The sequence below is a fragment of the Peromyscus leucopus genome, chromosome 5 (genome assembly GCF_004664715.2).
Source record: "Peromyscus leucopus breed LL Stock chromosome 5, UCI_PerLeu_2.1, whole genome shotgun sequence".
Taxonomy (NCBI): Eukaryota; Metazoa; Chordata; class Mammalia; order Rodentia; family Cricetidae; genus Peromyscus; species Peromyscus leucopus.
The window spans coordinates 8,749,020-8,776,547 of NC_051067.1; the positions used below are offsets into that span (position 1 = coordinate 8,749,020).

The following is a 27,528-nucleotide window of genomic DNA, read 5'->3' on the forward strand; positions in this document are numbered from 1 at the left end:
CAGGAAATCTTCCGTCTAGCTCTCTGCCCACAGGAGCATCTGCTCCCAAGTGTGGAGATGTGGAGATGGTCTACCCTGTCTGTCACTCATTAAGGAGTTACATGGTCTGATTGCTGTTTCCCACTAGAGGCCACTTTTTAATACTCTGGTTAGGCCAGGCCCACGTGCAGAGAATGATCCAGAAGATCTCAATGGTTAAGGACGAGGTCTAGGGGAACCTTTGTGGATGACTCCTCAACTGTAAGACATGGGGTGGGGGGTGGAGAGACGGCTAAGCAGCTAACAGTACAGACCGCTCTTCCAAAAGACCTGGGTTCGCTTCCCGGCACCTACATGATAGCTCACAACACCTGTAACTACAGTTTTAGGGACCCAACACCCTCTCTGGCCTCCTTGGACACCAGGGATGCACATGGTGCAGGGACATACATGCAAGCAAACACCATATACATAAAATAATAAAACTTAAAAAATTTTACTGGACATCTTCCAGATCTTTTTGCCAACATGGGCATAGGTACCTGTATTCTCTCCCTCCTCAGTGACCATGAAAGAGGATGGGCCTGTTTGTAGATTTGCTCCATGGGGCTCTTTAATACCCTGTGGCCTTAATGAATTCCTAATTCAACATACGAAAACAAAACAAAACAAAAACTGCTGTGCGGTGGTGGCGCACGCCTTTAATCCCAGCACTTGGAAGGTAGATGCAGGCGGATCTCTGTGAGTTCGAGGCCAGCCTGGGCTACAGAGTGAGTTCCAGGCCAGCCTGGTCTACAGGCTACACAGAGAAACCCCATCTTGAAAAACCAAAACCAAAACCTTTGGAGTAACTGATCCTTCCCTTTGACCTTTCCCCCCCAAATTCATAATCTGTAAACGAGGAGAGTCAGTGTGCTGGGTAATTTACCACAGGCACCCATAATCCACAGAGAACGGAATTTTTTTCCTCATAGAAACTAGAGAGTGAAGCAAAAGCCACGGTGCCCAGGGCAGGATGGGGCAGAAGCAAAAGCAGGCAGCAAGGAGCAAAGAACAGAGAAAAATGGGGCTGGAGATGCCAGGCAGAAAGAATAGTCATTAAGACAGCGGGGAGTGGGGGGGTGGGGTGTGGGGTTGGGGGGTGGGGAGTGGGGGGGTGGTAGTGGTGGTGGGGTGTTGGGGAGTTGGGGGGTGCTGGGGGGATTTGGGAGGGGGTGGGGAGCTGGGGGGAGCTGGGGGGGAGCTGGGAGGTGGGCAAGTCGAGCCTCCGACCCAAGCAGGCTGGCTCTCCTTTGCCTGTAGCTGGTAATGGCAGAAGCTTGTTTAACACAGGGCCCCGGGCTCCTGGAAACTGATGTTTCCTAGCCCTGGTTATCTTCATGCTAGAGCAGTGGGTCACGACCTCTTTGGGTTTGAATGACCCTTTCACAGGGGACGCCTAAGACCATTGGAAAACAGATATTTACGTTATAATTCATAACAGTAGCAAAGCCAGGCGGTGGAGGCACACGCCTTTAGTCCCAGCACTTGGGAGGCAGAGGCAGGTGGATCTCTGTGAGTTCAAAGACAGCCTGGTCTAGAGAGTGAGTTCCAGGACAGGCACCAAAACTACACAGAGAAACCCTGTCTTGGAAAAAAACAAAACAAAAACAAAAAGAAACAAAGAAACAAAAAACCATAACAGTAGCAAAATTACAGTTATGAAGCAGCAATGAAATAATTTTACAGTTGTGGCACCCACACCATGAGGAACGACACTAGGGGGTTGGAGCATTAGGAAGGTTGAGAACCACTGTGATAGAGGCACAAGGCTGGGAAAACTTAAGTTTCCTTTCGAAATCAGTAACTAGACCAGTCAGGTTGGTAGGCAGCCAGGGTTATAGAGTGAGATCTTGTCTCAAAAACAAACAAACAAAAAGCCCAGTAAATACATGAAACTCTGACACAGAGGCAGCGGGTCCCCTCAAGGACTGAGTGCCCTGAACTTAAGCAAGCCTCCTACCCTGAGCAAACGCTCTTGGCATTTTCTTCCCCTCTCCCGGTCAGCTCGGAGACCTCCAGAGGCCAGTGTCCTCTGGAAGGCCAGCAGAAACATCTGCTCATGCGACAGGGACATGGGGGAGCCTGTGTTGGAGAAGGGTCATGTCTGTGGAGGGGGCACTTGTAAGGTCAGAGTGGTCGTCCATCAGACAATCCAGCTAAGGGAGACGCTGTCTGCCACTCCTGCCCCCTCCCTCCAAGGTGACATACAGTGACAATGCCTTGAGACAGACCATCCACACATACTCTTGAAAGTGCTAAGGAAGAGCAAGGACCATGTGGGTTCCAGACAAGCGCCAAAGCCCCTCAGGGCACCACACCCAAGGAGGCCTTCGTACAGAGACAGGCCTTTCCCCTGAGCTGCCTGTCTTACCTTCCAATTGTGATAGGACACCATGACCAAGGCCACTTACAGACGTAAGTGTACTGCCAGGTGTGGTGGCACATACCTTATGAGCACTCGGGAGCCGGAGGGAGGAGGATCTCTGTAAGTTCAAGGTCAGCCTAGTCTACATAGTGAATTCCAGACCAGCTAAGACTACGATATGGGGAGACACTGTCTCACTAAGAAAAAAGCACTTCTTTGGGGCTTACAGTTTCAGAAATCTAAAGTCCATGACCACCACAGGAAGCATGGCAGCAGGCATGGCGCTGGAGCAGCAGCTGAGAGCTTTTTTCTTGATCCACAAACAAGAGGCAGAGCAAGCTGGCTGGGGAATCTGAAAACTCAAAACCACCCCCAGTGATACATGTCCTCCAAGGCCACGCCTCCAAATCTTTCCTAAACAGTTCCACCACCACGCATTCAAATGTACGAGCCTATGGGGCCATTCCCATTCAGACCACCACACTGTCTCCTCTTGAATTTCTGGCAGCTGCTCCCTCAAACTCAAAGCATGCGGGGAGTCCCCTTTTTTTTTCTTCAGGTTTTGCCTACACTCTAGAGCAGCTCAAGAAAAGGTTAAGAAAGCTGAGCAAGTCTTCCTTTCCCACACAGCCCACCCCAGGTGCCCGCACTCGGCTATTCAAGGCCCTAAAGTTGGCTGCAGGGGGAGGCAGCTGCAGGGCAGAATGACCTTCCCACCGACCTTTCCAGGTGTTTGCAGTGAGACTTCTACCCTCTGCCATGCTTCCTCCCCAGGAAGATGCTCGTCTCGTGGGGTCCAGTTTGCCCTGTCTCTAGCTTAGGACTCACTAGTGGCCTCAGCCTGCCCTGGTTCTGGAGAACTCTGTCCAGCCATAATCCATCAAAACAATCCCTGTTCTTCTCACTCCCAGTGGAGACAGGGGCTGACTGGGGTTTTGTGGTAGAGGTTGGGAAAGGTCCCTTGCTCCAAAGGAGCCCTCGGTGTGCTGGGTGGTCATGGCCACTCCCAAGCCTGTTGCACAATTTGTAGTCAGAGCAATAACCTTGAGTAGAGGTCTCTTTGAGTTTCAGATGAGACCCCAAGAAATGTAACTGGGTGCTGCTAGTCGTCTAGGGGGTCACTGAGCTCATGCACAAACATGCCGGAGACTGAGCCGCGAAAGCAACTTTACCCCTTTGGAATGGAAAGTGCCTAAGGCCCGGAGTCCACTAAACGGACGGGTGTTTGGAGGACTTCTGTGTTCTCCCGTCCACTCCCGGTCCTGTTCAGAGACCCAGCTCTGCCTCCCTCCTTGACGTTTCCCTTTGCAGCGTCTTCCTGAAACAAGAAGCCAGCACCTCAGTGTAGCTAGAGTTTTCCTGCCTGGCCCACAGTCAGGACAAATCTTTGTCACCCGTCAGTCCCACAGCCGCTCAGACCCAACCAAGTAAACACAGAGACTTATATTGCTTCAAACTGTATGGCCGTGGCAGGCTTCTTGCTAACTGTTCTTATATCTTAAATTAATCCATTCCCATAAATCTATACCTTGCCACGTGGCTGGTGGCTTACTGGCGTCTTTACATGCTGCTTCTCCTGGCGGTGGCTGCAGTGTCTCTCCCCCTCTTCTTCCTGTTTCCCCAATTCTCCTCTCTCTTTGTCCCGCCTATACTTCCTGCCTGGTCACTGGCCATCAGTGTTTTATTTATATAGAGTGATATCCACAGCACCTCAGGAAGCCCGTTTTCCCTTTTCTACCTGTGTCCTAACTCTTTCACACAGATCCCACGAGGGAGGGGGCTATCATCCCAAAAGTTGTCCTTTAACCTCCAGATGTGGCTGTGGCACCCACATGCCTGTGTACACGTACACACACACACACACACACACACACACACACTTTTTAAAACAAGGGAAAAAGCTGTTTCACTATGGGACGTACAGCCTAATGGGAAAATCAGGTGAAATAAATGTTAGGAGTGGCTTGCATTGGTTTAGGATTTCGGTAGCATTGAAGCTTCGTGGCCCAAACAACAGGCTGTTACTGTCCCACAGGGAGGCTGGGAGGCTGGGAGGCAGGGCCACACCCCACCCTTTTTCTAGAGCATGACTTTCCCTTCTAGCTAATGCTGATTTCCAGTCTTTGCAGTTCCTTGGCTTGCAGACACACCGCGGCCGTCTCTGATGCCGTGGTCACACAGCCATCTTCCTGCATACGTGTTTGTCTCCAGACTTCCTGTTTTGATGAAGACACCAATCATATTCAACCATGCTCCAATGATTAATTCTACACAGGCCTCATTTCCAAAGAGAGCAACAGCTGTTGTTGGGAGGTAAGACTGCAGTATGTTCTTTTGGGAAACACTTGAACTTGATTAGTGATTAAAAAAAAGATTTCTGAAGGGGTCAGGGGAAGATGGTGGAGAAAGGGAAAAACTGATCTGGGGATGGAGAGACAACTCAGTAGTTAAGGACATTTATTGCTCTTGCAAAGGATCTGGGTTCAGTGCCTAGCGCCCACATGGTGGCTCACAACTCCAGATCCAGGAGGTGAGACCCCCTCTTCTGACCTCTGCAGACACGCACATGGTACACATGCAGGTAAACACTCATACACATAAAACAAATACATCTAAAATCTACAGTACTAAGACAACCCAACAGATATTTTTTTCTGTTCTGGTTTGAAACAGGAAATTTTGGTAGAGCTGGTTCTCCATACCTTTGGATTTCGCATCTCTGCATCCAACGTACTATGGATGGCTCTGTAGGTACACCAGGCACATGGACTTTATCTCCCTCCCTCTTTTCCCTAAACAGTACAGTACATAGCAATGTCCTAGTTTGCCTTCCTGTTGCTGTGATAAACATTCTGACCAAAAGCAGCCTGGGGACGGTAAAGGACTCATTTCACCTTATTGGTTACAGTCCATGACTGAGGGACGACAGGGCAGGACCATCAAGGAACACCACTCACTGGCTTGTTCTCCATGGCTTTCTCTGCTCGATATTTATTTGTTTGTTTATTTGAGAAAGGGTTTCTCTGTGTAATTTTGCTGCCTGTCCTGGAGCTCACTCTGTAGACCAGGCTGGCCTCAAACTCACAGAGATCCACCTGCCTCTGCTCCCAAGTGCTAGGATTAAAGGCGTGCGCGCCCCCTCCACCCCCACTGCCCCAGCTACTCTTGATATTTAAAACTATTGGTGTAGCTCATTGGGTCAGCTCACTGCTAAGAACATGTGAGGTCCCAGGTTCAGTCCCCAGCACATGCACCTGTGTGAACACACAGTGTTATAGTGTGACTTAGGAAGTATAACATGTAGAAATAAAGTATAATACTTCCGGGAAGAAGGCTATTAGGAAGCAAATGCAAGCATGGTTTTCTGCCTTATCTTTCTACCAGACACACACACACACACACACACACACACACACACACACACACACTGCATCCAAAGATACGTACTTCCTAAAGTAATCATTTAAAAGATCACCTGAGGGGGCTGGAGAGACAGAGCAGCAGTTAAGAGTACTGGATGCACTTACAGAATTTGATCTAGGTTGGATTCCCAGCACCCATATGGTGGTTCACAACCATCTGTGTCTCTAGTTCCAAGAATCTGGACTCACTCTTCTGGCATCCAGGGCACTAGGCACACACACATGTGCACGCAAAATGCTCATCCACATGAAAAAATAATAATAAAAGTCCACTTGAAAGAGGTAAGAAGCCACATAAGGTGCCACTGTGCTCTGATAGCCTGGGGTGACCTTCCCAGGTGGCCTCTGAGCTGGATGCCACTGTCTGTCTCACCAGCATTCCATTTGAGTTTCTCAGTACTGTATTCCACTGCTACTGGGCCATGGTCTGGTATAAGAGCTGACCCCAAGGGACAAGAACCATTGGTGTTTTTAGAGTGTGTATGGAAGGAGGGAAGCCTGGAGACTTCCTGGAGGAGGTGGCATTTGAGTGCAGCTGGTAGAGGCAGGGAGTGGGCAAGGGCGGGATCTGCTGAGGGGGCTGTGGAAGGGGTACTGCCCAGCCCCAGCATGGACCTGAGGGTTGTCGGGCCCATCACAGGCTTTAGCAGGGCATCACTTCTGCTAAGGACGGCTGCTCTGCAGCAAGGAAGGCTGAGAGGAAGTCCAGGGTCTGAGCCAGGTCCCCACACCCTGGTCTCTAACTCTTCCCACCTGCAGAGAGGACTGTGCAGGGTTTGGGGGGACGACGACTATCCCCTGAGCTATCTGTAGGGTGAGATGGAAGGCTGCCTTCTTTGGGAATCCCTGTCTTCCTTCTCATCCAAGGCACAAGTCCATCTTGGACTCTGGTACCTGATAAATTGCAACAAGGTAAGCCCACCCCGATTTCTGTAACTGACAGGACTGTGGGCCCCCGGCAGCACAGCACCCAGGGGATCTAGGGACAGTACTCTTTCTGCTGATGGAGCACAATACTGGGGCTTCTGTTGGGCCTGGGCCTGCAAAGCATTTGCTGGAGCATTTTCTCCCAGGGGCCTCCAAGCACCTTGCCCTTTCCCTGGGAAGTGTTCTGCCTGCCTGCTGCTGACTGATGGCCACGACCCATATTCATGGGAGGCCTCAGGCGAGGCTGACTTCTACCACCATTGGGCCAGCTGTTCCCCACAGCTCAGAGGATGAAGTGGCCACTCAGTTCCTGTTCAGTGAAGGCCCTACTTACATCACCAGCCCTTCCCTCTGCTGGACCTTTTCTTGGAGAGCCTTTGTGTCCAGTCTGCTCTGAGTCCGCCTGGGTGCCAGATGTATAATGAAGTTTGTGGCTGCACTGTGTGTGTGTGCTGTCTTAGACAAATAAAATTAGACACTGATTGGTTATAAGGTGCTCATCTGTAACCCCAGTCTTTGGGGACGTCCTCATCTCTGGCTGCACAGTGAGTTTGAAGCTTGATTGTTGGACATGACAACCTCTGTCACTCTCTTCCAAAAGGAATTCATCCTCAAGCTTTATTGACTGCTGATGGGAGCTTTAGGGGCCATCCACCTGTCCTGGGTCTGGGCAGCTCTTCTCCATAGCTACAAAGGTTTTGTTTCAATCTACAGACGGTTACATAGCAGCAGCAATTCCTGGCTAACAGTTGATTTCTCTGGCAGTGACCCTTCAGAAAGCCTCTTCGGAAGGGGCCTGATTGGCACATACCTGTCTTTGCCTAGGCCATCTCTTCAGTCTCCCCTCTCTGCTCTAGCGGACTCTCAGAACGCCCCACCCTTCCTGACTAGGTGTGGCTACCGCTGGCAGTGTTGTTCCTGCAGCCTTCTCCGCGAGGCTGGCAGTCTTGTTCTCGATGGGCCTCCCAGGAGCGGGCTGTTGGGTTGCAATGGCCCTAATGAGAGAGGGCTGCTTGCTTTCGGAGCACTACACAGGCCTTAGCTCTGACCCCTCCGCAACGCTGTCTCACGGTCCGGTCCCTGAGTTGTCACACTTAGCAGAGACGGGAGAAGAACCCGATTCCGTCACTCCAGAATCCGGGGCCAGACGCTGTGTTTCGTGCCCTGGCTTGGGAAGCTGTTACCTACCGAGGTACTCACGATGACATTAGCGTCCCAGCACATGACGGGAGAGACAGGAGAGATTCTCATTCGAGTCAACGGTGGAAGCTGAAGCCCCGCGAGGACCCACGAGGGGCAGATGCGGGACAGACCGCACCGTGTCCTGTGCCCGTGCCCCTCCGCAGGCGCGTGCGCATCGCCCTCCTTCTCCGCTCGCCCCCGCCCTCATCGTCCGGGTTTTCAAATTTGAAACCTGCGGCTTTTCCCGCCCGAGCCGGGGCCCCGCGGCGGGAGAGGGCGGGGCCGCGCGCCAGCCAACCCTGTCTCGGAGGCTCGCGGCCCGCCCCGTGGATGTGGCGGCGCCCGCGCGCACGTGCAACCCAGGCCCGCGCGACTGCGGGTGGCAGCAGCGTGGGCAGCTCGCAGCGGCCCGCGTCCAGGCTGTCCGGCCCGGCTGAGCGCTTGTCACCAGGGGCAGGAGCTGCGGACTGAGATAGACTGGGCGGGAAGAGGCGGGACGGGCGGGGCAGGGCGGGCGGCCGCGGTTCCCAGGGGCGGGGCCGGGGCGGGGCGGCCGGGGGCGGGGCGGGCCCTCTGTTTGTGGCACCGTGTCAGTTACATTGAAACAAAAGTGGTTCCGTGGCGGCCAGGGCCAGCATCCCCGGCCCGCTCGCCGCCGGCTGTCGCCGACATGGAGCCCGTGGCCAGCAACATCCAGGTCCTGCTGCAGGCGGCGGAGTTCCTGGAGAGGCGCGAGAGAGGTGAGGACAGACCCCGCGCGCGCGGGCAGGATTTGGCTCCCAACTTGGACAGAGCACGGCTTGAGGGCAGCTGGCGCGCTGCCGCCCGCACATCCACAGGAGTTCGCGGGCGGCAGAGCAGGGAGTGATTGAAGAAAGGGTTCTGGCGCCAAAAGCCTTTCCTTGATCACGCCGTGCCAGGGGCTCTGGCTGACGAGCTGGGTCCTCTCTCTGGCAGAGGCGGAGCACGGTTACGCGTCCTTGTGTCCGCACTACAGCTCCCGGGCTGTCTACAGGAGGAGGAAGCGACCCCTGCAAACTCCTGGCGCGCTGAACAGTGGGCGGTGAGCAGGGATGGGGCAGTGTGAGGAGGGGCGCTAGTCTTCAGCTGGCCCATCTGATCCTCTTCTCACTTCCTTCTGTTTGCCCTTCTGGGCCAGGTACCCTACTCAATCTGCCCTCTCTCCAGACGTGTGCGTGTGCGTGTGTATGTGTGTGGTCTACTCACAGACTCCTAGAGCATCTTTGATGTGCCAGGAACTGTAACAAGTTTGAGTCTCCCTTCCACTCACACTCCTGAGCTCCCCTACAGACTTCTGCGTTTTCGTTCTTTTGCATGTGCAGTTCCTGTTAAATGTTTTCCCCTTGGCTGACTTCTCTGGCAGACTTGTTTTTGGATCAGGTGTCACATCTGTCCAGGGACACACACACACACACACACACACACACACACACACACCCCGTCTTGCTTGGCTGTCAGGGGAGACCCTACAACTACCTGGGCAGGTGTCCTGTATCCTCTGGTGTATGTGTCTTGTCACTGCCTGGGGTTTTGGTAACTAGATGAGCCCTCACAAAAGGCTTACTTGGCACAGATATCTGTAGTGAACTCTGAGCCGCCCAATAGCCTGGGACTGAGGATTGGGGCAGTGCCAACTGCCCCTCACTTCATCTCCTTTTGGCATTGGCAGGTCTGTGCACAATGAGCTGGAGAAACGCAGGTGAGTGCCAACCTGGCCCTGACAGGACCAGGTCCCAAAGACCATTTCTCTCAGACCTTTCCTCCCTTGCCATCCCTCTGCCTGGTGAGGTGGGGCTGGCACTGCCCTCCAGACCCCTTTACCTGCAGGAGGGCCCAGCTTAAGCGGTGCCTGGAGCAGCTGAGGCAGCAGATGCCCCTGGGGGTCGACTGTACCCGATATACCACACTGAGCCTGCTGCGCCGGGCCAGGATGCATATCCAGGTAAGGTGCTGTCTGGCTCCCCAGTATCCTTAGATCGTGGGATGATGTGGTGTGGAGGGCCTGGCTGGAGCTTTGAGACCTGCCCCAATCCTGTGTGACTTGAGACAATCTCCCATGCTTTTAGTTTCCAAATCTATCAAATGGGAAGAAAGCAGAAACTGGGCTGTTCTGAGGCCTTGTAAACATTCCTTTTGTTATGGTATTACTTAGGTCCTAGCTGTTAGATCTTCCACAAGTGTTTCCTCTTCAGTTCCGCCGAGAGTATATGGCTGTTAAAAATATGTCTGTTGTAAACCGTTTGGTGGACTGGAGAGGGCTGGTGCCCTCTCCTCCCACCTTCCGGGCTTACTGGGTTTGGGTTTCGCTGGTACCATGAAGGTGGCTGGAGGCCCGGAAGCAAAGGACCGAGGTGAACCGCTAACTGGTCCCACCTGGCCCTGTCACTGCTTGGGTGGGATTGCAGGCCCCCTGGCGGACAGGAGTGGGTATGCAGATACCAAGGTCCAGGCTGTGCCAGCCATGTGGGCATTTTAGAAGCTGCCTTGGAAACAAAAGAGAATGTTTCCTGCCTTCTGGGCCCATTTCATGAGAGGAAACAGAGACACAGTCAGACTGGAGGTACAACAGGTGAGAGGCAGATTCAGAACCAAGATAATGCCGGACCTGCCTTATCAACAGACCTTTATTAAGCACTGCTGTCAGGCTCTAGTCAAGGGCCACGACAATCAGTGCCATCAGCAAATAAATCGTGGCTGTGGGATGTATTTACACTGTCCATAGGTGCACGCTGTCATTTCATGGTTCTGGTTGTCACATAGGCTCTGGTTTTTCCCGTGGAGCTCCTTTGACCTCATTTTCAGGTAGATGAAATGTGCTACTCAGGTGTCGGATGCCACATGGCAAGACCTGGGCCCTTCCTGGCAGCGGCTCCTAGGCTTCCCTTCTGGCCTGGTGTCTGTCAGGCTGCTTTCTACTCTGCATGTAGATCTACTGAGGTCCATCTCCAGCTGGAAACTCACAGGGCAGCCTCAGCACCTAGGGAACTCAAGCCTCTCTCTAATGCAGGCCTTGAGGTTTTGGGCTTCACACAGCCCCATAACATCTTTTTAGGGTTCTCTCTCTGCCTACCACAGACAAAGCTGGACTCTGCAAGCTTCCCAGGGTTCTCTGCCTTGGTAGTAACTGAACCCTACATCTTAGTCTAAGTGAGGACACATACCCTTCTGTACCTTGTCTTGAGTGTTCTGGCTTATTCTCTTCTTTAAAAAACAAAAACAAAGTTATTTGTATGGGAGAAGGATCAAACCCAGGGCCTTGCATGTGCTAGGCAAACACCTTACCACGGAGCTGCTCACCTAGTGAACCAGTAGCCTCTAGCCTGTAGTCCAATAATTTAAATTAGGTGGCAGTGCTTCCAAGTACACTTGACATGAAAAGTCTGGTTTTCCACCATGTAAATGGAGACCGATCGGACAGCGCCATGACCGTGCGCAGCAATGAGGCTGCAGCCAGGTGGCTGGGTCTTGTTAGCCAGTCTTGCCGGTTAGCATGCCAGTCTGCGAGTCTGTACTGACATTATATTCCACCTTATTATGTGACTATGCCCAAAAGGCATTTGAGATTGGGGTACCCTGCCATCCACAGCCATAAAGACAGATCTATGTAGATAGAAAGGCAGGAGGTAGTGGCCTCCTGGAGGATGTGAAACCATCTTGGGTCCGTTTATGTGGCTGCCTGTCTAGCATAGACAAAAGCCCTGGTGGCCATAGAAAGGCCAGGCCCTGGGCAGCTGACCCAGTCCCTGCCCTGGGGGTTCTGCAGAAGCTGGAAGAGCAGGAGCAGCAGGCCCAGCGGCTCAAGGAGAAGCTTCGCAGCCAACAGCAGAGTCTGCAGCAGCAGCTGGAACAGCTCCAGAGGCTGCCGGGGGCTGGAGAGCGCGAACGGCTGCGAGCACACAGCCTGGACTCTTCCGTTCTGTCCTCGGAGCGCTCAGACTCGGACCAAGGTGAGTGCCCCACAGGGGCAGGGCTGGGTGGGGGGCGTGTAGGCGGGGCTCCTGATGGGTTTCTCTCTGCAGAGGATGTGGAGGTGGATGTGGAGAGCCTGGTGTTCGGCACTGAGAATGAGCTTCTTCAGAGCTTCAGCCCTGGCCAGGGCCTCAGCTACTCACACAGCACCAGTACCTGGCTATGACATTGGCTGCCCAGAGCACCCTTGACTCCCTCTGGACTGAGCCTGCCAGGCAGTGGCCCCACACAAGTCCCAAGGTCTGCTTAGAGCCACTTGGAGGAGGCTACAGAGACCCTTGTGTGGGCACAGGGCTCTCTGGACTCAGCTGCAGAGCTTGAGCCCCGGCCACCCTCCCCACTCCCCAGGGCATTTTAGGTAGTCCTTGGCTCTGCTTTGCTGCCCACCACGGGACAGGAAGCCTGTAGACCTCTTGTTCCTGGGCAAAGCCCCAGGCCTCTGCCCCACATAGACGGCAAAGTATTTTCATTAAAATCCTCTTTCGTAAGTTCCCGTCCATGGTTTTGCGTGATGAGATGGAGGAAGTCCCAGCCACAACTGGAAAAGAGGAAATAAGATCAGTAGCTGCCAAACATGGTCCTGTGCTGGGCAGTGCGCCTCTAACACAGTGCAGAGGCTGCTGTTTGTGGAGCCGAGGCAGCCATGTGACTTGTGGGAGGTCCAGATCCAAACCAAAGCTATCTGACTCCGGAACTGGGGCCAATCAAATCAAGTGTTTATTGAGTGCCTGTTATGTGCTAAATATTGTTCAGAGAATAAAACAAGGAGCCCTGCCCTCGTGGAGCGTACAGTCTATCATGTATGACCACTTCACCTGCACACTGCTTTGACCCTTTCTGCCCAACAGGGTAAAAGGAGGCTGGGCTCAGGAGACACTCAGCCAGGTGTACTGCAGATGGGGACCAGGACACTGCCCTACCCCACCACCCAGACAGCAGAGAGGGCTGGAGGTGGATTTTTAATAATCAAGTACACTGAGGAGAAGGAGAGGGAGCTACACCAGCTGCTGCTGCTGCTGCTTGGTGGCGGCCTTGTTGGCCAGGTCCTTGGCCTTCTCTGTAGCTGCCAGTGCTGTCTCCTTGGCTTTCTCTTTGGCTTCTTTGGCTGTCTCAACAAGTGTTTTGGAAGGGGCCTCACCTGTGGCAAATGACAGGAGGCTGGCTTCAGATGACGGCTAGAAGACCCACTCAATCCCTCCTCAACCATGGCAGTCACTGTTTATGGGCCAGGCTTCTTAGGAATGGAGTATTGCCCTGTTTCCTGACACACACACACACACCCCCCTTTTCAGGCACATACAAGAGCCTTGGGCTCAGATCTGGGCAGTGACTGGCACAACACCTCACTGGTCAAGTTGAGGTAGGATCATCCTAGCCACTGCCAATGAAGGTCCCTTAGTCCCCCACAAAGTGTCCAGGGCTCTCACCTTGTAGCTTGGCCAAGATGTACTCAAAGCCCTTCATCGTCTTGGTCACATTGCTTTTGAACCGGGCAAGACCAAACTCCTGGCAGGAGAAGGAAGAACATGGGAGAGCTGCTCAAGGACCCAGAGCCCAGCCTGGCCCAACCCCTAAATCTCTTACCTGGACAGCTCTAGAGACGCCAAATAAGCTAGAGGAGACCCAGGCTTCCCGACGGATTTCGGTCCAGCCGCTGTTGTCGGGGTTCACACAGTAAACACAGCGCTCCTCCACCACCTGCACAGGAAATCAGCCTTTGCTTTGCCCACTTCCACAGACTCAGACCCGTCTCTATGGTGCCGCCCCAGCCAGTACCACATTCCTGCACACGACACTGGGTGATCCTTGCCTTGTTCACAAGGGGAGAGCAATGAAAAGAAAGTTCTTTCTATTATGTATCCCTAGGCCCAAAGAGAAGCCATTCAGCTGGGTGGTGGTGGTGGTGGTGGTGCAGGTGGTGGATCTCCATGAGTTTGAGGCCAGCCTGGTCTACAAAGCGAGATCCAGGAAAGGTACAAGGCTACAGAGAGAAACCCTGTCTCGAATAAAACCAAAAATAAACAAAGAAAAAAAAAGGCATTCTGCCTCTACAACTTCTCTGTTGACCCTTAAAAGTAGAACACAGTCTCTTGGGATCAGCCAGTAGTCCAGCCTGATCCTGGGTTTTGCTTAGGGCCTATAGATCTAGACATGTGCAGTGTTTCTAGGCCTTCTGTTTCCTGATATTCTATACACACACAAAACCATCTGATAATAACCACAGCTTTTACTATCAAAGTGAGTGGCAACTTCCTGAAGAGCACAGACAGTAGTCACAGACACACTACTGTGCTGGTTACCTGTCAAGTCACTGTCTCCTTCTCCCCTCCCCCATCATTCCTGAAAGCCCACCCTGTATGTATGTATGTATGTATGTATGTATGTATGTATGTATGTATGTGTCACACACCAACCAAGTGTTTTGTGTACAGCACTTGAAACAAGTTCTGAAAAGAGGTGATTCCCCCACCATCTGAGATCCAAGGGACAGGCACAGAAAGACTGACCGACCGAAAAGGGGACAATCTGAGGGTATAACTCTACAGACTTTGCTCATTAACATTCTAAACTTGCTTCAGACCACAGTAGTTTCCACAACTCTGAGATCTGAAGGGCAACTATTTTGAAGGACCAAAGGTGGTCTCACCATCAGCCGGGCGTGGTTGATGTTCCAGGTGAAGGTGGTCATGGTCTGATTCTGTGGGTCCACAATAGAGTCCTCCAGGATGTACACCGAGTGAGCAACGTTGGCGGGAAACAGTCGCTCTGCCCAACGTGGCATCCTATTGGTCTTGGTCAGGAGTCTCCGGGACAGCAGCTTCTGGTCGGGGGTCACCTCCCGGTGCACTATGTCTTCCGTTAAGACATGTTTGCTGTAGGTGTTAAAATAAAGATGATTCTCAGAAGTCTGCTCCTGAGCAGCTGTCTACTAGGGTTTCCATTTGGAGCCTCCAGTTCATGGCTTCCTGCAATCTGACAGCGCTCTGTACTCGGGTTCAGAGTGAAGAGGATACTGAACCTATCCCCGGGGGCAAATTCCAGTTCCCTCCTCCTCCCTGACCTGGTTTCTGAGGCTTTCCAATCTCTCAAGATTTGTACCACTAGAGAGCGCTACAGGCAGGTGAGCAGGCCATTGCCAGGATTTCCAACCCCAAGATAACTCCCATACCGCCGCCTCTTCCTGTCTCACCACCTTGAGACCACAAATTAGAACTCTAGAGCCTCACATAAATCATAAACTGGCCAGTCTTCTTCGAGGACCTTGCAGGCTTGGCCTGGTCCTAATCTTAAGGACTTTGTGCCCTAGCTGGAGCCACAGTTTCAGGGATACCCCACGTCAGATTGGCTGTCCAGTCTTTCCTGGCCCCAATACTCAAGGACAGCCTACATTCCGATCTCCAAACGGAGAAAGGAGGGCAGTTCGCTCTACCCACCGCCACGTACCTATAGGGGTTCGGGTACCGTTGCCAGAAGGCAGCGAACACTTGGTCCCAGGAACTTCGGAGCACGCTCTGGCCCAGGAAATACTTCACCATCGTCCCGACCCGGGCGGGCTCAGCACCCGTGCAGCATCAGGGTGAAGAGCCCGGGGGTGGGGGGCGCGTATCTCGGTGCACGCCCGCCAGGCTCGCAGTTCAGTCACCGCCGCGCCGCGCCCAGGTCCCTACCGCCGCCATGAGGGACTATAAGACTGCGCGACGCTTCCGGCGCCGGCCGCGGAGGATCGGCCACTTCCGGCGCTCGCGTCACGTGACCGGACGTCCCGCCTCTTGTCGTCCAGTCCCGGAGGTGCGGGTTGAAGTTAGCTGCAGGGACCTCGGTTTCTGTCGGTAACCCCGGCGCAGCGGAGCCGCAGTTGCAGTCGCGCGGGTGAGCGGCGTCGGGCCCGGCGGCGCGGTGGAGGGCGCTGTCCGCGTCCCCGCGCCGCGGCTTTGCAAGGGACGGAGCGCCCCGGGCCGAGGCGCCGGGGCCCTGCGAGGTGCGAGGCCCTTGGGGTTAGTGTCTGAGGCTTGGACTCTGCCTGGGCCGCGCAGACCCTGACGTGGGTGAGGCGGCTCCGGGAGCATGAGCGGGCAGCGCGTGGACGTCAAGGTGGTTATGCTCGGCAAGGAATACGTGGGCAAGACGAGCCTAGTGGAACGATACGTGCACGACCGCTTCTTGGTGGGCCCCTATCAGAACGTGAGTGTACCCCTCCGGACCAGGCATGGGAAGAAGGGGGCTGGCCTGCATTCGACTCTTATCTCTTCCCTGGTTGCAGACCATCGGGGCTGCCTTCGTGGCCAAGGTGATGTGCGTTGGAGACCGGACGGTGACTCTGGGTATTTGGGTAGGTTCCTGCGGGATATAGTCTTGAGCAAAACCATCCCCGAGATTTAATGTCTTGCCTCTTAAACTAGCCAACTGGAGCCTCATAGAGGTCGTTTTTCCTTCCCCACACCCATTCACTTATCTAAAAAAAGGGGGTCTGGAAGACGCGGACCTAATTCGTAGTCTTGTGAAGCTCATTAACTCCCTTCACCCCCCAGGACACAGCAGGATCTGAGCGCTACGAAGCCATGAGCAGAATCTATTACCGGGGTGCCAAAGCTGCCATTGTCTGTTATGGTAAGGGGTTGGATTCTGTCCTATTCAACTAAGGGTTGGGTTACAGGCCAGCATCAGAGGGAATCCACTGATCCTTGGTTGTGTCTCCTGTCCGACCCTACCAAGACCTCACCGACAGCAGCAGCTTTGAGAGAGCGAAGTTCTGGGTGAAGGAGCTACGCAGTTTAGAAGAGGTAGGTGGCCAGATCTCACGGATCAGCGACAGGGACTCAGCTGTTCTGTGAAAATAACCTCAGCCTTGTCCTCTGCTATAGGGCTGTCAAATCTACCTGTGTGGCACCAAGAGTGACCTGCTGGAGGAAGACAGGCGGCGCCGTCGTGTAGACTTCCATGATGTCCAAGACTATGCAGATAGTAGCTGTTCTAAAGCCTTTGAGGATGGGGGGGGGGGTGTCAGGGGGCGGGTAATACCTGCTTGAGTGGATTACAAGGACAGAAGACCGACAGCCTTGGCTGCTTTCTGGCCTTCTTGAACCCGTGGGATCCTGGAAGCTGAAGTGTTAGCTATATTTAGGTCTGATTCAGTCACTTCTCTTTGCAGATATCAAAGCCCAGCTCTTTGAAACATCCAGCAAGACAGGCCAGAGTGTGGGTGAGTGTTGTCTTGGGGCCTGTCAGAGGAGCAGGCAGAACACTGAAGGAAGGTTCAGAGGGCCTGGTCACTGGGAGTTCTGGGGCTTCTGGCTCCAGGACCTCACTGATCTTTGCTTGCCAGACGAGCTCTTCCAGAAAGTGGCAGAGGATTACGTCAGTGTGGCTGCTTTCCAGGTGATGACAGGTGTGTACTTCCCTACCCTCTAACATTTCCTCTAGGCTCATGGTCTCTAGCCCTGTTGGTGACTTACCTGATCACCCACCACAATGGTGCTAAGCAGCCACCTCTCTCTTTGACAGAGGACAAAGGTGTGGATCTGAGCCAGAAGGCAAACCCTTACTTCTACAGCTGTTGTCATCACTGAGTCACGATTCATCTGGCCTGGGAGAATTAAATGAATTCCCCAGAGGGGCTGGACCCAATCCTTGTCTGGGCTGGCGTGGTCAAGTGTCTGAGCTACTCCAGGTGCCCATGGCAGCAGAGGTGGCACCTGCCTGTGCTGGCCCATGGAACGGAGGCAGTGTTGGGCAGACTGTGGGCATGAAGAGGGATAAGGGCTGATTTTAATCCCAGGCTTCTGTCCTGGACAGAACTTCTGTCCACAGATTATTTAAGTAGCTTCTGAACTGTAAATAAAATTGATGCACTGTGACTCAGAGCCCCTTCCCTGCGGTGTGCACTGGCTATCAGAACACCCAGTTGTTCCTGGGGCCACTTGCCTGGCCTCACTTTCTAGAAGACTTACCACATGGAAAGCAAGTAACTAGTCACTGAAATCATGGAGAAGCAATGGGCTCTCATGCCCCCACGTCCATGTGCGCTTGCACGTATATGTACATGTAGAGCAAACCACCAAGGCTTCTAATACCAGCAAGAACTTTACCACTTAATGATACCGCAGCTACTTTTTCTTTTATGGGGATGAAAACAGGTTTAGAGGCTGGGATGGAGGAGTACAAAGCTCATGAGGAGAGCAAGGAAAGCACCTAAGTTGTACTCACAGATGAAAGGCTCAGCCATTACCAACCTCAAGACAAGTGGTTTGGCCAGCTCTACTTCTGGTAGCATGTCTAGCTAGACCTGTGGCTCAGGGCTGTGACTCAGTCCTAAGCTTCCCAGGAACACCCTGTAATGAATTTAACAAGAGGCAATCTATAGTTCTGCAAGTCAGAAAGGCCTTATGGATCCAATTTAGCTTAAGGACTTATAACTGGGACGTGGTGGCGCTTGCCTTTAATCCCAGCACTAGGGAGGCAGTCAGGTTAATCTTTGAGTTTGAGGCCAGCCTGGTCTACAAATTGATTTCCAGGACGGCCAGCGCTATACAGAGAAACCTTGTTTTGAAAAACAAACAACCCCCCCTCCCACCACCACACACACCATTTAAAAAAACCAAACCAAACCAAAAGGACTTGAAGACAGAGTGGTGGCCTGTCTTTAATCCCAGCACTCAGGAGGCAGGAGCAGGTGGGCCTTTGAGTTCTAGGCCAACACAGCTACATAGTGTACTCCCACCCCACAAAAAACAAACAAAACAAACATCTCTAAGTAAATGAAGAGAAAAAGAAAATTGAGACAACTGCTATTTGTTCAGAATCAGAAATACACTGAAAACTTAGATGTTAAATGTAAAAAGGGCTAACACTTCCTGTTTAAACAGAAGGAAGTGTATTGCAGTCCTTTCCAGTTGTTACTATGAGGGTGTGGCCCCATCTAGGGGCCCTTTCCTATTTAGGCCTCAGTCAAAGAACTTGCCTTTGAAGATTTCAGAATGACCAACCTGGTCCCATTCCTGCCCAGAAGGCATTTTGGCACCAGGTGTAATAGTACATTCCTGTCATCCAAGCAATTGGGCAGCTGAGGCAGGAGGAAGACTAGTTTGAGGTTAGCCTGGACTGCATAGTGAGACTTTGTCTCAAAAACAAAACCTAACACGTTGGTTTCATTTCTCTTTAAAATAATTCCTCAAAATACTCTTGAGTGTGGTATTGGCATACGCCTTTAATCCCAGCAATTGGGAGGCAGAGGCTTGAGTTTGAGGCCAGCCTGGTCTGCAGATTGAGTTCCAAGACAGCCAAGGGCTATGCTGAAAAAACAAAACAGAACAAAAACAAACCCTTGACAGGGAGAGCATTCCTGAGAAGGAGACTGAAACTAACACCAGCCACGAAGTCTTCACGTGCTTGAAGGGCTCATGTTGGCTTCCTGCTCTTACCCCAAACCACAGTCCTCTGTGTTAAGCTACATCTCCCCAGAGACAATAAAAACACAGGGCAAAGGGCCATAAGAGTAAAGTTAAACTTTACTTTACAGTAATTTTTCTTCTATATACAAAGAATTACAGTACATGTTTATGGGGACTCCTAGACAGGGTTCCCCTCTTTTTTACTAGGAGGTTCACTTCCAGCTGACAATCTGTTGGGGGGTGAGAACACAGTGATGGACCTTGGCTGAACCCTTTTCCCCATTTAAAATATAGAGCTTTCTGGTCAGCTTTCTTCACCAAGACCTAAAAAGCTGCTTTTCCATGAGCTCCTAGGTGCTGTACCCACCCAACCTCCACACTCACCTACATACACAAGGCGGACCACCACACCCTGGAGACCACAACACCAGAACCCTTGGTCTCTACTCTGCCCCCGTGTCTGCCTCTGTGTAGCTGTGCTAAAAGCTCCCACAAGCTTACTCCTGGAGCCCCTTATTATAGTTAGGTGTTCTTAAAGTCACAGGAAGGCTGCTCTAGGGGAAGGACCACAAAAGAGTTTAATATGTTGCTTATGTTGGTAAGGAAACATCTCTTTTGAGGTTGTAGTTGTCTAAATAAAATAAGCTCTTCCACCTTTCTTAAGAAACATTGCCCTTATTCACAAGCAACTGAGATGCTGCAACGAGGGGAAGAGGTAGAGAAGCAGAAGGTAATGGACACCCCATACCCATAGTTCTCTTTTAACCTGTCCTAGGCAGGGTGGGATAAAGGCTATGGACAAGGTGACCTCTAGCCCTGAGAAACTCAGTGGCCATCATCTGGATATGGGAACATCTTTTCCACCTCCAGATTGTACTGAACATTCCAGGGTCGGGTTGGCAGGCATCAATGATGCTCTGCCTGCCACCTCTCTCTCAAAGAGCTGAAAGGAACCTATTTAAATTATCTTCCCAGAGGGGAACCCAGGTTTCTCACGTCACCACTCCCTCAACCCTTGGCAGTGCTTATTTATACCATGAGATTAGCACCATCATTACATTGTTTTGTGTACAAAGCAATTATTTGTATTTCAATTTACACTATAGAACTTTTGCACTGACCTAAGAAGCTCAGCTGAGGGCAAACTGGTCACAGCCAATCAAAGCTCCTCAGTAGCTACCTAGGTCTAACTGACCTGGGGTATTTAACACGAATAGCTCAATCTTAACAACAGGAAATCCCTGCTGCTGCTCCTGTCCTCTGATCTAGGAGGTGAGGACACCGTGCCTCTTTTTATCCAATGACAACATCCCCAAGAGGATGGTAATAATAACAAGTTTGAGAAAACTTAATTTTTTGGAGCCGGGGGGTCAAGACCCATCTAACTCAATGCTCTCCTGATTGCCTTACATGGACAACCTAGACATCCTTCCTGTCAGTTCTGGAACACTGGAATACAACTTGGAAGTCCAGCTTCAGTGAACTGACAGTGCAGAGCCACGAAGGCTCACTACTGCACTTCAAGCCCAGACTGTAGTGTGTGGGGTAGAGGGTATGAACACCAAAGATGCAGAATTGGTTTTAAAAAAAAATTGACACAGTGACTTAAATAATTTCAAACTCAGTAATGTTAGGGAAGCAGATGTCTAAAATACTTTCTTTGGGGGTGGGGGGTTTAAATGATGGCTATCTTCTATTAAAGTGGGTTGGCTCCAACAGGAAGAACAAATGAAGGATGCAAATTTCAACCATTCCCTTATTTTTTCTCTAACTAAACAAGAGAAGTTTTAGTCACTACCTAGGAGCATTTCTGCCTTTGGCTTGACCCTGGAAAGTACTTCCTGGGTGCTGTCTCACAGGCAGAGTCTCTGGCCATCCAAATTTCAAGGACTCAGCCAAATGCCAATGCCAAAATACCACCTGTTCACAGATCATAAGTTTCTAATAAGATTTTCTCTGCTGCCAATTCACACCCTCAAAGAAAGGGTTATATATGATTCAAAAGTAGTCCCTAAGAACTGCAAGGTCACCCTCTTCCCACTGTCACACCCAAGCCTGCCCCCCAGCACTGGTGTTACTAAAGGATATAGTAACCAGTGCCCAATTTTAACTCTGTTCTCATGCTGTTATCTGTGGGTCTCTGCTCAAACGTCTAGTTTCCACTCAGCAACCTAGAGTCTTTCAGTGGCCCTGGATAGAACGTGCCTGTCACTAGAAAGACTGTTCCTCACCCGAAATCCTCCACCCCACAAGTACACAGCTCAGAGGATGTTTTCCTAGCAGGTCTGGAAGGAAGGCTCCAAAGAATGGTGGTGAATGGAAATATCAAAACAAAACACAAGTGGCCAGCTGTGACCCCCAACCCTCCCTCCTGTCCTGTGAGACATTTCTAGACAGCTGTCAAAGCCAATTACCTACTGAAACCTATTTTAGAGAAGCTATGTCAAGACCAAACTTCTCCACTTAAAATTTTTACATAGCCTGCCCCCCCACCCCCCAGTTCACAGTTTATTTCATGAAACAGAGCTACGGTAATCAATACACAACAGTGAAAGGAGACTGACGTTGCGGTGCAGAGATCTTCTTCTGATCACAACTACAGATGACAGGAGAGCAAAGGGCACAGGACTGGCACCAAGCAAACCTACTCACACAACCTAAGAAATCAGGGAGGGCTGACTAGCTGCAATTATATACTTATATTCTCACACATGATAAATACGTAATATAGTGAACTTTAATGTCCTGGGTGAATTTCTTTAAAAATATTTTCTTCATGGTTTAAAATTTTTTTAAAAAGAAAATAAGATACTTTATGTTTTCTCTTCCTTTTGAACACAAGAGCTTTTTCACTCTGATGATGTGGAAAGAGAGGATGAAAGGGGAGAACTAGGCAGGTGTAATTCCGAGAGGAGATTCTGAGGTCTTAGTGAAGTGCAGGGATTAGCCCCAAACTCGGGACAGCCCTGTCCTAGCCTCATTCTCTGCCTGAGTTCAAGTGTCTCCACCCCAGAGACAGACTTGGGGAAATAAAAGCGGAAACTCTCAATTTTTCTATAAAGCACAAATGCTTCTATAACCACCACTGTCCTTTTCTCTTGAGAAGTGATGGGCGCTAACCTCAACAGGAACTTGAGGAGACTGGCGCAAAACAGAATCCTGTTGAGGGTGGAAAAGCTGTAACTGAGACAGGAAGGCCAGATGTTTGGGCCAGGAGATGCCATTTGTTGGCAAAGCAGACAGGTAAACACATGGTCTGAGGACAAAGAGCAGGTGGTTTTGATAGAACTAGCCAAACAGCACTTCCTGCAGGGAGTTTGTGAGCTGGGGAAATGGCAGGGCAGGGTAGCACCAACAGATTCCCAGCCCTTGGGCCCCAGCTCAGGGCAGCAGTAACAGATAATCAGCAGTTATGAGGAGTCATCTCTTAGATTGGACATTGCTCCAAACACTATGTCTGTCCAGTCTTGGGGAAGGGTTCCGGCTTGCCACTGAGCAAAGTTACCAGGCACATGCTCTCTGTAACAGAAAGCACAGCAATTCACAGGGAGGTGGAGAGGGTTCCCTCTCTTCAGGTAGGAGGGCGTGAGATTGGGATCTGACACTCTTCTTGAAGGTGTGTGTCTTGCTAGGAGCTTGCCAGAAATTCCCTCTGTCCACTGCCCGAGACTGAAGTCTGAAAGCACCTGAGTGTCTGAGGAAATGTGGATGGGGTAGGTTCTCACACAAAGATTATTGGTAGAAAAGAAAGGTAAGCTTGCCAACTGCCCTTGTCCACTTCTGGGACACTACATTCTCAGAGACCAGCTCCCTCTAACCAGACGCTCCTCCAAGGACAAATCTTCAGACTGCAATACACAGAGGCTGCAGCAGCTGCCCCAGCCAATAGCTCACCTTGGCCTTGATGTAGCACCCTTCCATGTGAGAAGAGCCTACACACATGCATACATGTTCCAACCGGGAAACATGTTCAATACAGACACATTCTGGGACGGACACACACACGCACACGCACACGCACATTTGAGAACAAACCTGGAAACCCATGACCTAGCAGTACTTTCTGTTGTTTCCTGGCCAGAGGTCCTTGAAATCTGCCTGGGGACCCAAGCAGTCAAGTTAGGCTCATTGGGATCAGGCCTTATTAATCCTGTCTTACACAAATGACTAGCCTCCTGACCTAGCACACATCAATACTTAAGAAACTGCCAATGATTTGAATGAACATCAGATCCTCCTAAAGGTTTATCAGGTGTTCTCAATGGGGCACTGCTGGGCCAGGGAAATAGCCTTGAGAGCCCCTATACTTTCCAACTTGACCAGTGGAATTGAATTCCATGCTTGATTCCAGAGTGGACTTTTTATTTTAAGTTGACCATATGTAAAAGTCAGGGCAAAGAGACTCAAGTCTGTCTGTCTCTTGACTGGGGCCCGACGAATTTCCATACACGGTTCACACAACCAAAAGTCCCCATGGGCTAATGTCACGAGAGTTCTGAGTGTTGGGATAGAAGGAAGAAGAACAGTGGAAGTGTGGGAATATGTCTGTTTTCCAAAAAGGAAAAAGAAAGGAAGATTTCCCACCCCAAATGGTACCCTGGGGACAGCTTGCCTGGTTATGTGATATTTACTGTATTATTTCTGTTCTGACTCTGCACATTTGCGACTAGAAGGAGCCTGGTTAAGAGCTTGAATTGTATTTTGCTCTGGTTTGGGGTCTTGCCCTCTTCCAAGGGACCAGCAAGTTTGTGACAATGTCTGTGTTCCCCCAGCAGACCAGCAAGCCTGGGCTAGTGTTTGTCCAGCCACTATGGGCCAAAGCCCTGCCCCTGGTGAGGCTTTTCCCAGGCCCCAGGGACTTTGTTCTGTGGTTGCCAACTTCTTCTCTTCATTGGGGAGAGAAGCTGGGATCTTCCCAAGAGACCTGAAGGACTGCCCACTCTTGGTTGTAAATCCTCTAGATAGCTGCTTCACCTGTTTAACCAGGCCCGGTGCTGGGCTGGGAGGTCCTGGGGTCTGCTCAGCTCCCACAGAAGCTCTTCCTGAGGCTTGAGTTGCTGATTCATATAAAAAAGCCTTGGCAGAAGGTGGAGAGAGAAGTCTGGCCTGGGTGAATGATTTAACAGCCTGCCAAGGGTGTTCTGAAGGAGCTGCTGCTTTTCCAGCGGGCTGAAGGGAATCTGACACACTGCTTCTTTCCACAGCTCGTGGCATATGCCCCAGACCTTTGCTAGATGGCCTTGAACTTGACTCCAGCACTGGTATCTTTTCATCTGCTTGTGGTGTGACTTCATGAGGAGAACCAGCCCGCTCCTTCTGGCGAGGAGTTAGGTCTATGAGATCCATCACTAAAGCAGCTCTGTGCTTTGACTGAGTGTTCTGGTCCACAGGCCTCAGTGCCTTTTCTTTAGCTACCAGAGACTGGACCACAGCTGATAATACTTTCTCAGGAGGTGGAAGTCTCTGGGTCAAAGAGGCATGGGATTTGTCTGGTGGCCTGTCAGAAATCTGGGGTTTGGGACTGCTGGTGGTCAGCAGTCTGTCTGGTGGTGAAAGTCTCAGGCCAGTGGGGCCTGGGGTTTTCTCCACTGACTGAGACTTTGGGCTGGCAGCACCTATGGATTTATCCAGCCTTGGGTCAATCATTCCCAGAGGTCTTTCCAGTGGCAGGGACCTGACTAAGGGTGAGGAGCTTGACTTGGTCATTGGAGAGGCTTTGTCAGATGGCTGAGGTCTTGGTCCTTCTTTAGCAGGTGGCCTGTCCTGTGGCCTCTGGCTGGATACCAAGGACTTGGATTTGGTCCCTGACCCAGCAAGGTCTCTGACCCTATCTAAAAGGTGGGAACTAGACTCAGTTCTCTCAGGTCTTTCAGGTTGCAGTGGCCTCTGACAAGTCCCTGTCAGAGCTTTTTTGGAGACTGGCAGCATCTGGGTAGCATCAGCAGGTGGCTGATCAGACATCTTGGGCCCTTGAGTAGCCTTCCCTGATGACTGCTCTGTCAGTTGAGTGCTGGGACTTGGAGGCAGTGGCACTGGGGGAGGCACATACTCACGGATCTCCCCTGGTTCCAGAGGGTTGGGCCCACAGGGGTCATGTTCAGTACAAGACAGACGCCCATCGAGCTTGGAAATGAAAAGCATCCCTTCTCGATGCTGCTTGCAAAAGGAGCTGGGGCACATCTCACAAAAGGAGGCTGCTTCCTTCCCACATACGTCACACTGGTGCCAAGGACACTCCCATTTCCCTGAAAACAAGAGTGAACAAAGGCTTAGGGAAAATAGATGCATGTGAGATGAACCATGCTCTGAGACTGGTCCACAGGAGTGGCTGCAAAGCCTCCTTCAAACTGCCACATTCTTCAGAGTTTGTGCCACTCACCTGCCATTACTCCTTCCCCAGAATTTCAGCTTCCTCTTCTGCACAAAACAATATATAAAATAACAGCAAAGAATCAAGGTTGAGTAACTAAGTATCAACTACACACAAGCAAGAGACTATTTCTAGCAAGGGCTGTACAGTAGGAAACCAACCAAATAAACCCCAAAGTTCCTCTTAGATGAAACAATTATTACTACTTCTGCATTTTTCACAAAGTCTGTTTGTCCTAAAAGAGCTTTTATTATTTAGTTTGTTTTGTGTTATTTGAGACAGGGTCTCACTATGTAGCCCAGGGTTGCCTTAACTTACAGTTCTAGGTTTATCACCATGCCCAGATCTAGACAGCTTTTAAACATCCAAGTCAAAGAGGAACATTCCAGCTTTTTAACATTCTTGCTTATTTTGTTTTCAACAGAAATAGGATAAATACACACAGTTGCAAAAATAATAAGGGAAGCTGACTACTCACCTTTGCTGAATTTTAAGTCTTGAAACCAGCACAAAGCTTTATCTGGATTGTCCATGTAGAAATAGGGGAAGACCTAAAACTAACCTAAACTTGTATCTATTTCCCCATGAAGCACGTGAGTGTTCCCACCTCCAAATAAACTAGGCTAGAACTCACTGATGGAACACAAGCAAGATCATGCCAGTCCTATCCTGTGCCATGAAACAAAGTGATTCTAAAAAGATCCCATTTCTGCTTCCTGGTACTGGCATTTCAACACAATGGCTTTGACCACCTTCTACTTGACTTTCTGTTCTAGCATGACCCTGGACTATACAAACTGAAAGAAAATCAATTCAGAAACACACTCCACTGACTCCTTCAGTTCTCCACTTTGTCTACATTTTGGAAGCAGGCATTAGTGATGTGTACTTATTAACATCCCTTTAAAATAGCTCCATATTCATCTGTTGTTTGTATTTTACAATAGTTAGCCTGTTCAAACGGCTAAAATCCTAAGACCCACATCACTGCCCAAAGGATATCAACTTTTCCCAAGACAAATTCCTGGTTCCCTCATCTACCTGAGCAGCTGTCTTATGTGTAAACTGACACAACTACTTCATCTACAAAGAAAAAGTCTACACTGCAGGGTAGGAGACTCCTGCAGGGTTGAGAGAATAGGTAAAAGGTTGTTGACCCAGCTTTCAATGACTTGCACATCTAAAGTCCTACTATGCCTCACTCTTCCTCTGGAAAGGAAACATGATTTAATGTCCTTGGGGTCAGAACACCTGCCTGTCTTTCCATGCAACTCTTTCAACTATCTGCAACAAGCAATCTCATCAATCTTTATTTGCCTTTTCCTCATGCACATATGGACAGAAAACAATTCTTTATTGACAAAATAAAAACATGGACCAGATCCCAGATCCCTCAACAGTTGACATGTGCTCACAAATAGCATTCTCTTTCAGACTGAAGCAAGTGGCATCAGATCCTGAAAACTCTGACAGAGAACAAGGAGTGCTCTGAATGGACTTTTGGCACCAACCTGCTGGTCGCTTGGTCAGATTGAGACAGTCGGCATGATAAACTTTTGGGCAGCCTGGCTTCTTGCAGGAGACGAGCTGACCAGCATCCCCACAGCTGAAACACTCATCCTCTCTTTCCTTTGTGACTTCACCCTGGCTCCGGCGCTTCCCATGTTGCTTCTTCTTGAATTTCCTTGACTTTTCTTCCGTGACAATGGGTTGATTCTGGAGGCCAGATATTGATCAGTCAACAAACTATCAACTCAGGTATGCAAATTTTATTTTGGGGTGGGGGGGTTTCGAGACAAGGTTTCTCTCTGTAGTTTTGGTGCCTGTCCTGGATCTCGCTCTGCTCTGTAGATCAGGCTGGCC

General features: G+C 50.8%; 4 protein-coding genes across 13 annotated transcripts in view; 2 read left to right on the forward strand and 2 right to left on the reverse strand.

Moving 5' to 3' along the window:
• Positions 1–8,476: 8,476 nt before the first annotated feature.
• Positions 8,477–12,683, forward strand: Mxd3 (MAX dimerization protein 3). 2 transcript variants are annotated; one of them, XM_028863625.2, is made up of 6 exons: positions 8,477–8,657; positions 8,875–8,980; positions 9,608–9,637; positions 9,766–9,880; positions 11,702–11,885; positions 11,958–12,683. In XM_028863625.2, the coding sequence occupies exons 1-6, from the start codon at positions 8,588–8,590 to the stop codon at positions 12,071–12,073; spliced, it is 621 nt and encodes a 206-aa protein (XP_028719458.1). In that variant the 5' UTR covers positions 8,477–8,587; the 3' UTR covers positions 12,074–12,683. The 2 variants fall into 2 exon arrangements, with proteins under 2 accessions (XP_028719458.1, XP_028719452.1); XM_028863619.2 differs by having other exon boundaries at positions 11,702–12,683.
• Prelid1 (PRELI domain containing 1) lies at positions 12,603–15,595 on the reverse strand. Its single transcript, XM_028863632.2, has 5 exons — positions 15,352–15,595; positions 14,555–14,780; positions 13,492–13,605; positions 13,335–13,413; positions 12,603–13,045 (listed from the first exon to the last, which is right to left on the reverse strand). The coding sequence occupies exons 1-5, from the start codon at positions 15,441–15,443 to the stop codon at positions 12,903–12,905; spliced, it is 654 nt and encodes a 217-aa protein (XP_028719465.1). The 5' UTR covers positions 15,444–15,595; the 3' UTR covers positions 12,603–12,902.
• A 62-nt stretch (positions 15,596–15,657) lies between these two features.
• On the forward strand, positions 15,658–17,768 carry Rab24 (RAB24, member RAS oncogene family). The gene is made up of 8 exons (XM_028863637.1): positions 15,658–16,089; positions 16,169–16,237; positions 16,437–16,515; positions 16,621–16,688; positions 16,770–16,869; positions 17,057–17,107; positions 17,231–17,293; positions 17,410–17,768. The coding sequence occupies exons 1-8, from the start codon at positions 15,973–15,975 to the stop codon at positions 17,472–17,474; spliced, it is 612 nt and encodes a 203-aa protein (XP_028719470.1). The 5' UTR covers positions 15,658–15,972; the 3' UTR covers positions 17,475–17,768.
• Positions 17,769–19,394: 1,626 nt separating this feature from the next.
• Positions 19,395–27,528, reverse strand: part of Nsd1 (nuclear receptor binding SET domain protein 1) — a 117,502-nt gene continuing 109,368 nt past the window's right edge. For 8 of the 9 annotated variants that reach the window (XM_028863660.2, XM_028863656.2, XM_028863653.2 and 5 more), the window contains 2 exons: positions 27,177–27,381; positions 19,395–25,540 (listed from right to left, as the gene is read on the reverse strand). In XM_028863660.2, the coding sequence (XP_028719493.1) occupies positions 23,931–25,540; positions 27,177–27,381 (1,815 nt within the window). In that variant the 3' untranslated portion in view covers positions 19,395–23,930. Of the gene's footprint in view, positions 25,541–25,674; positions 25,713–27,176; positions 27,382–27,528 lie in introns of all 9 variants that reach the window. The other variant, XM_028863688.2, reaches the window with a different exon arrangement.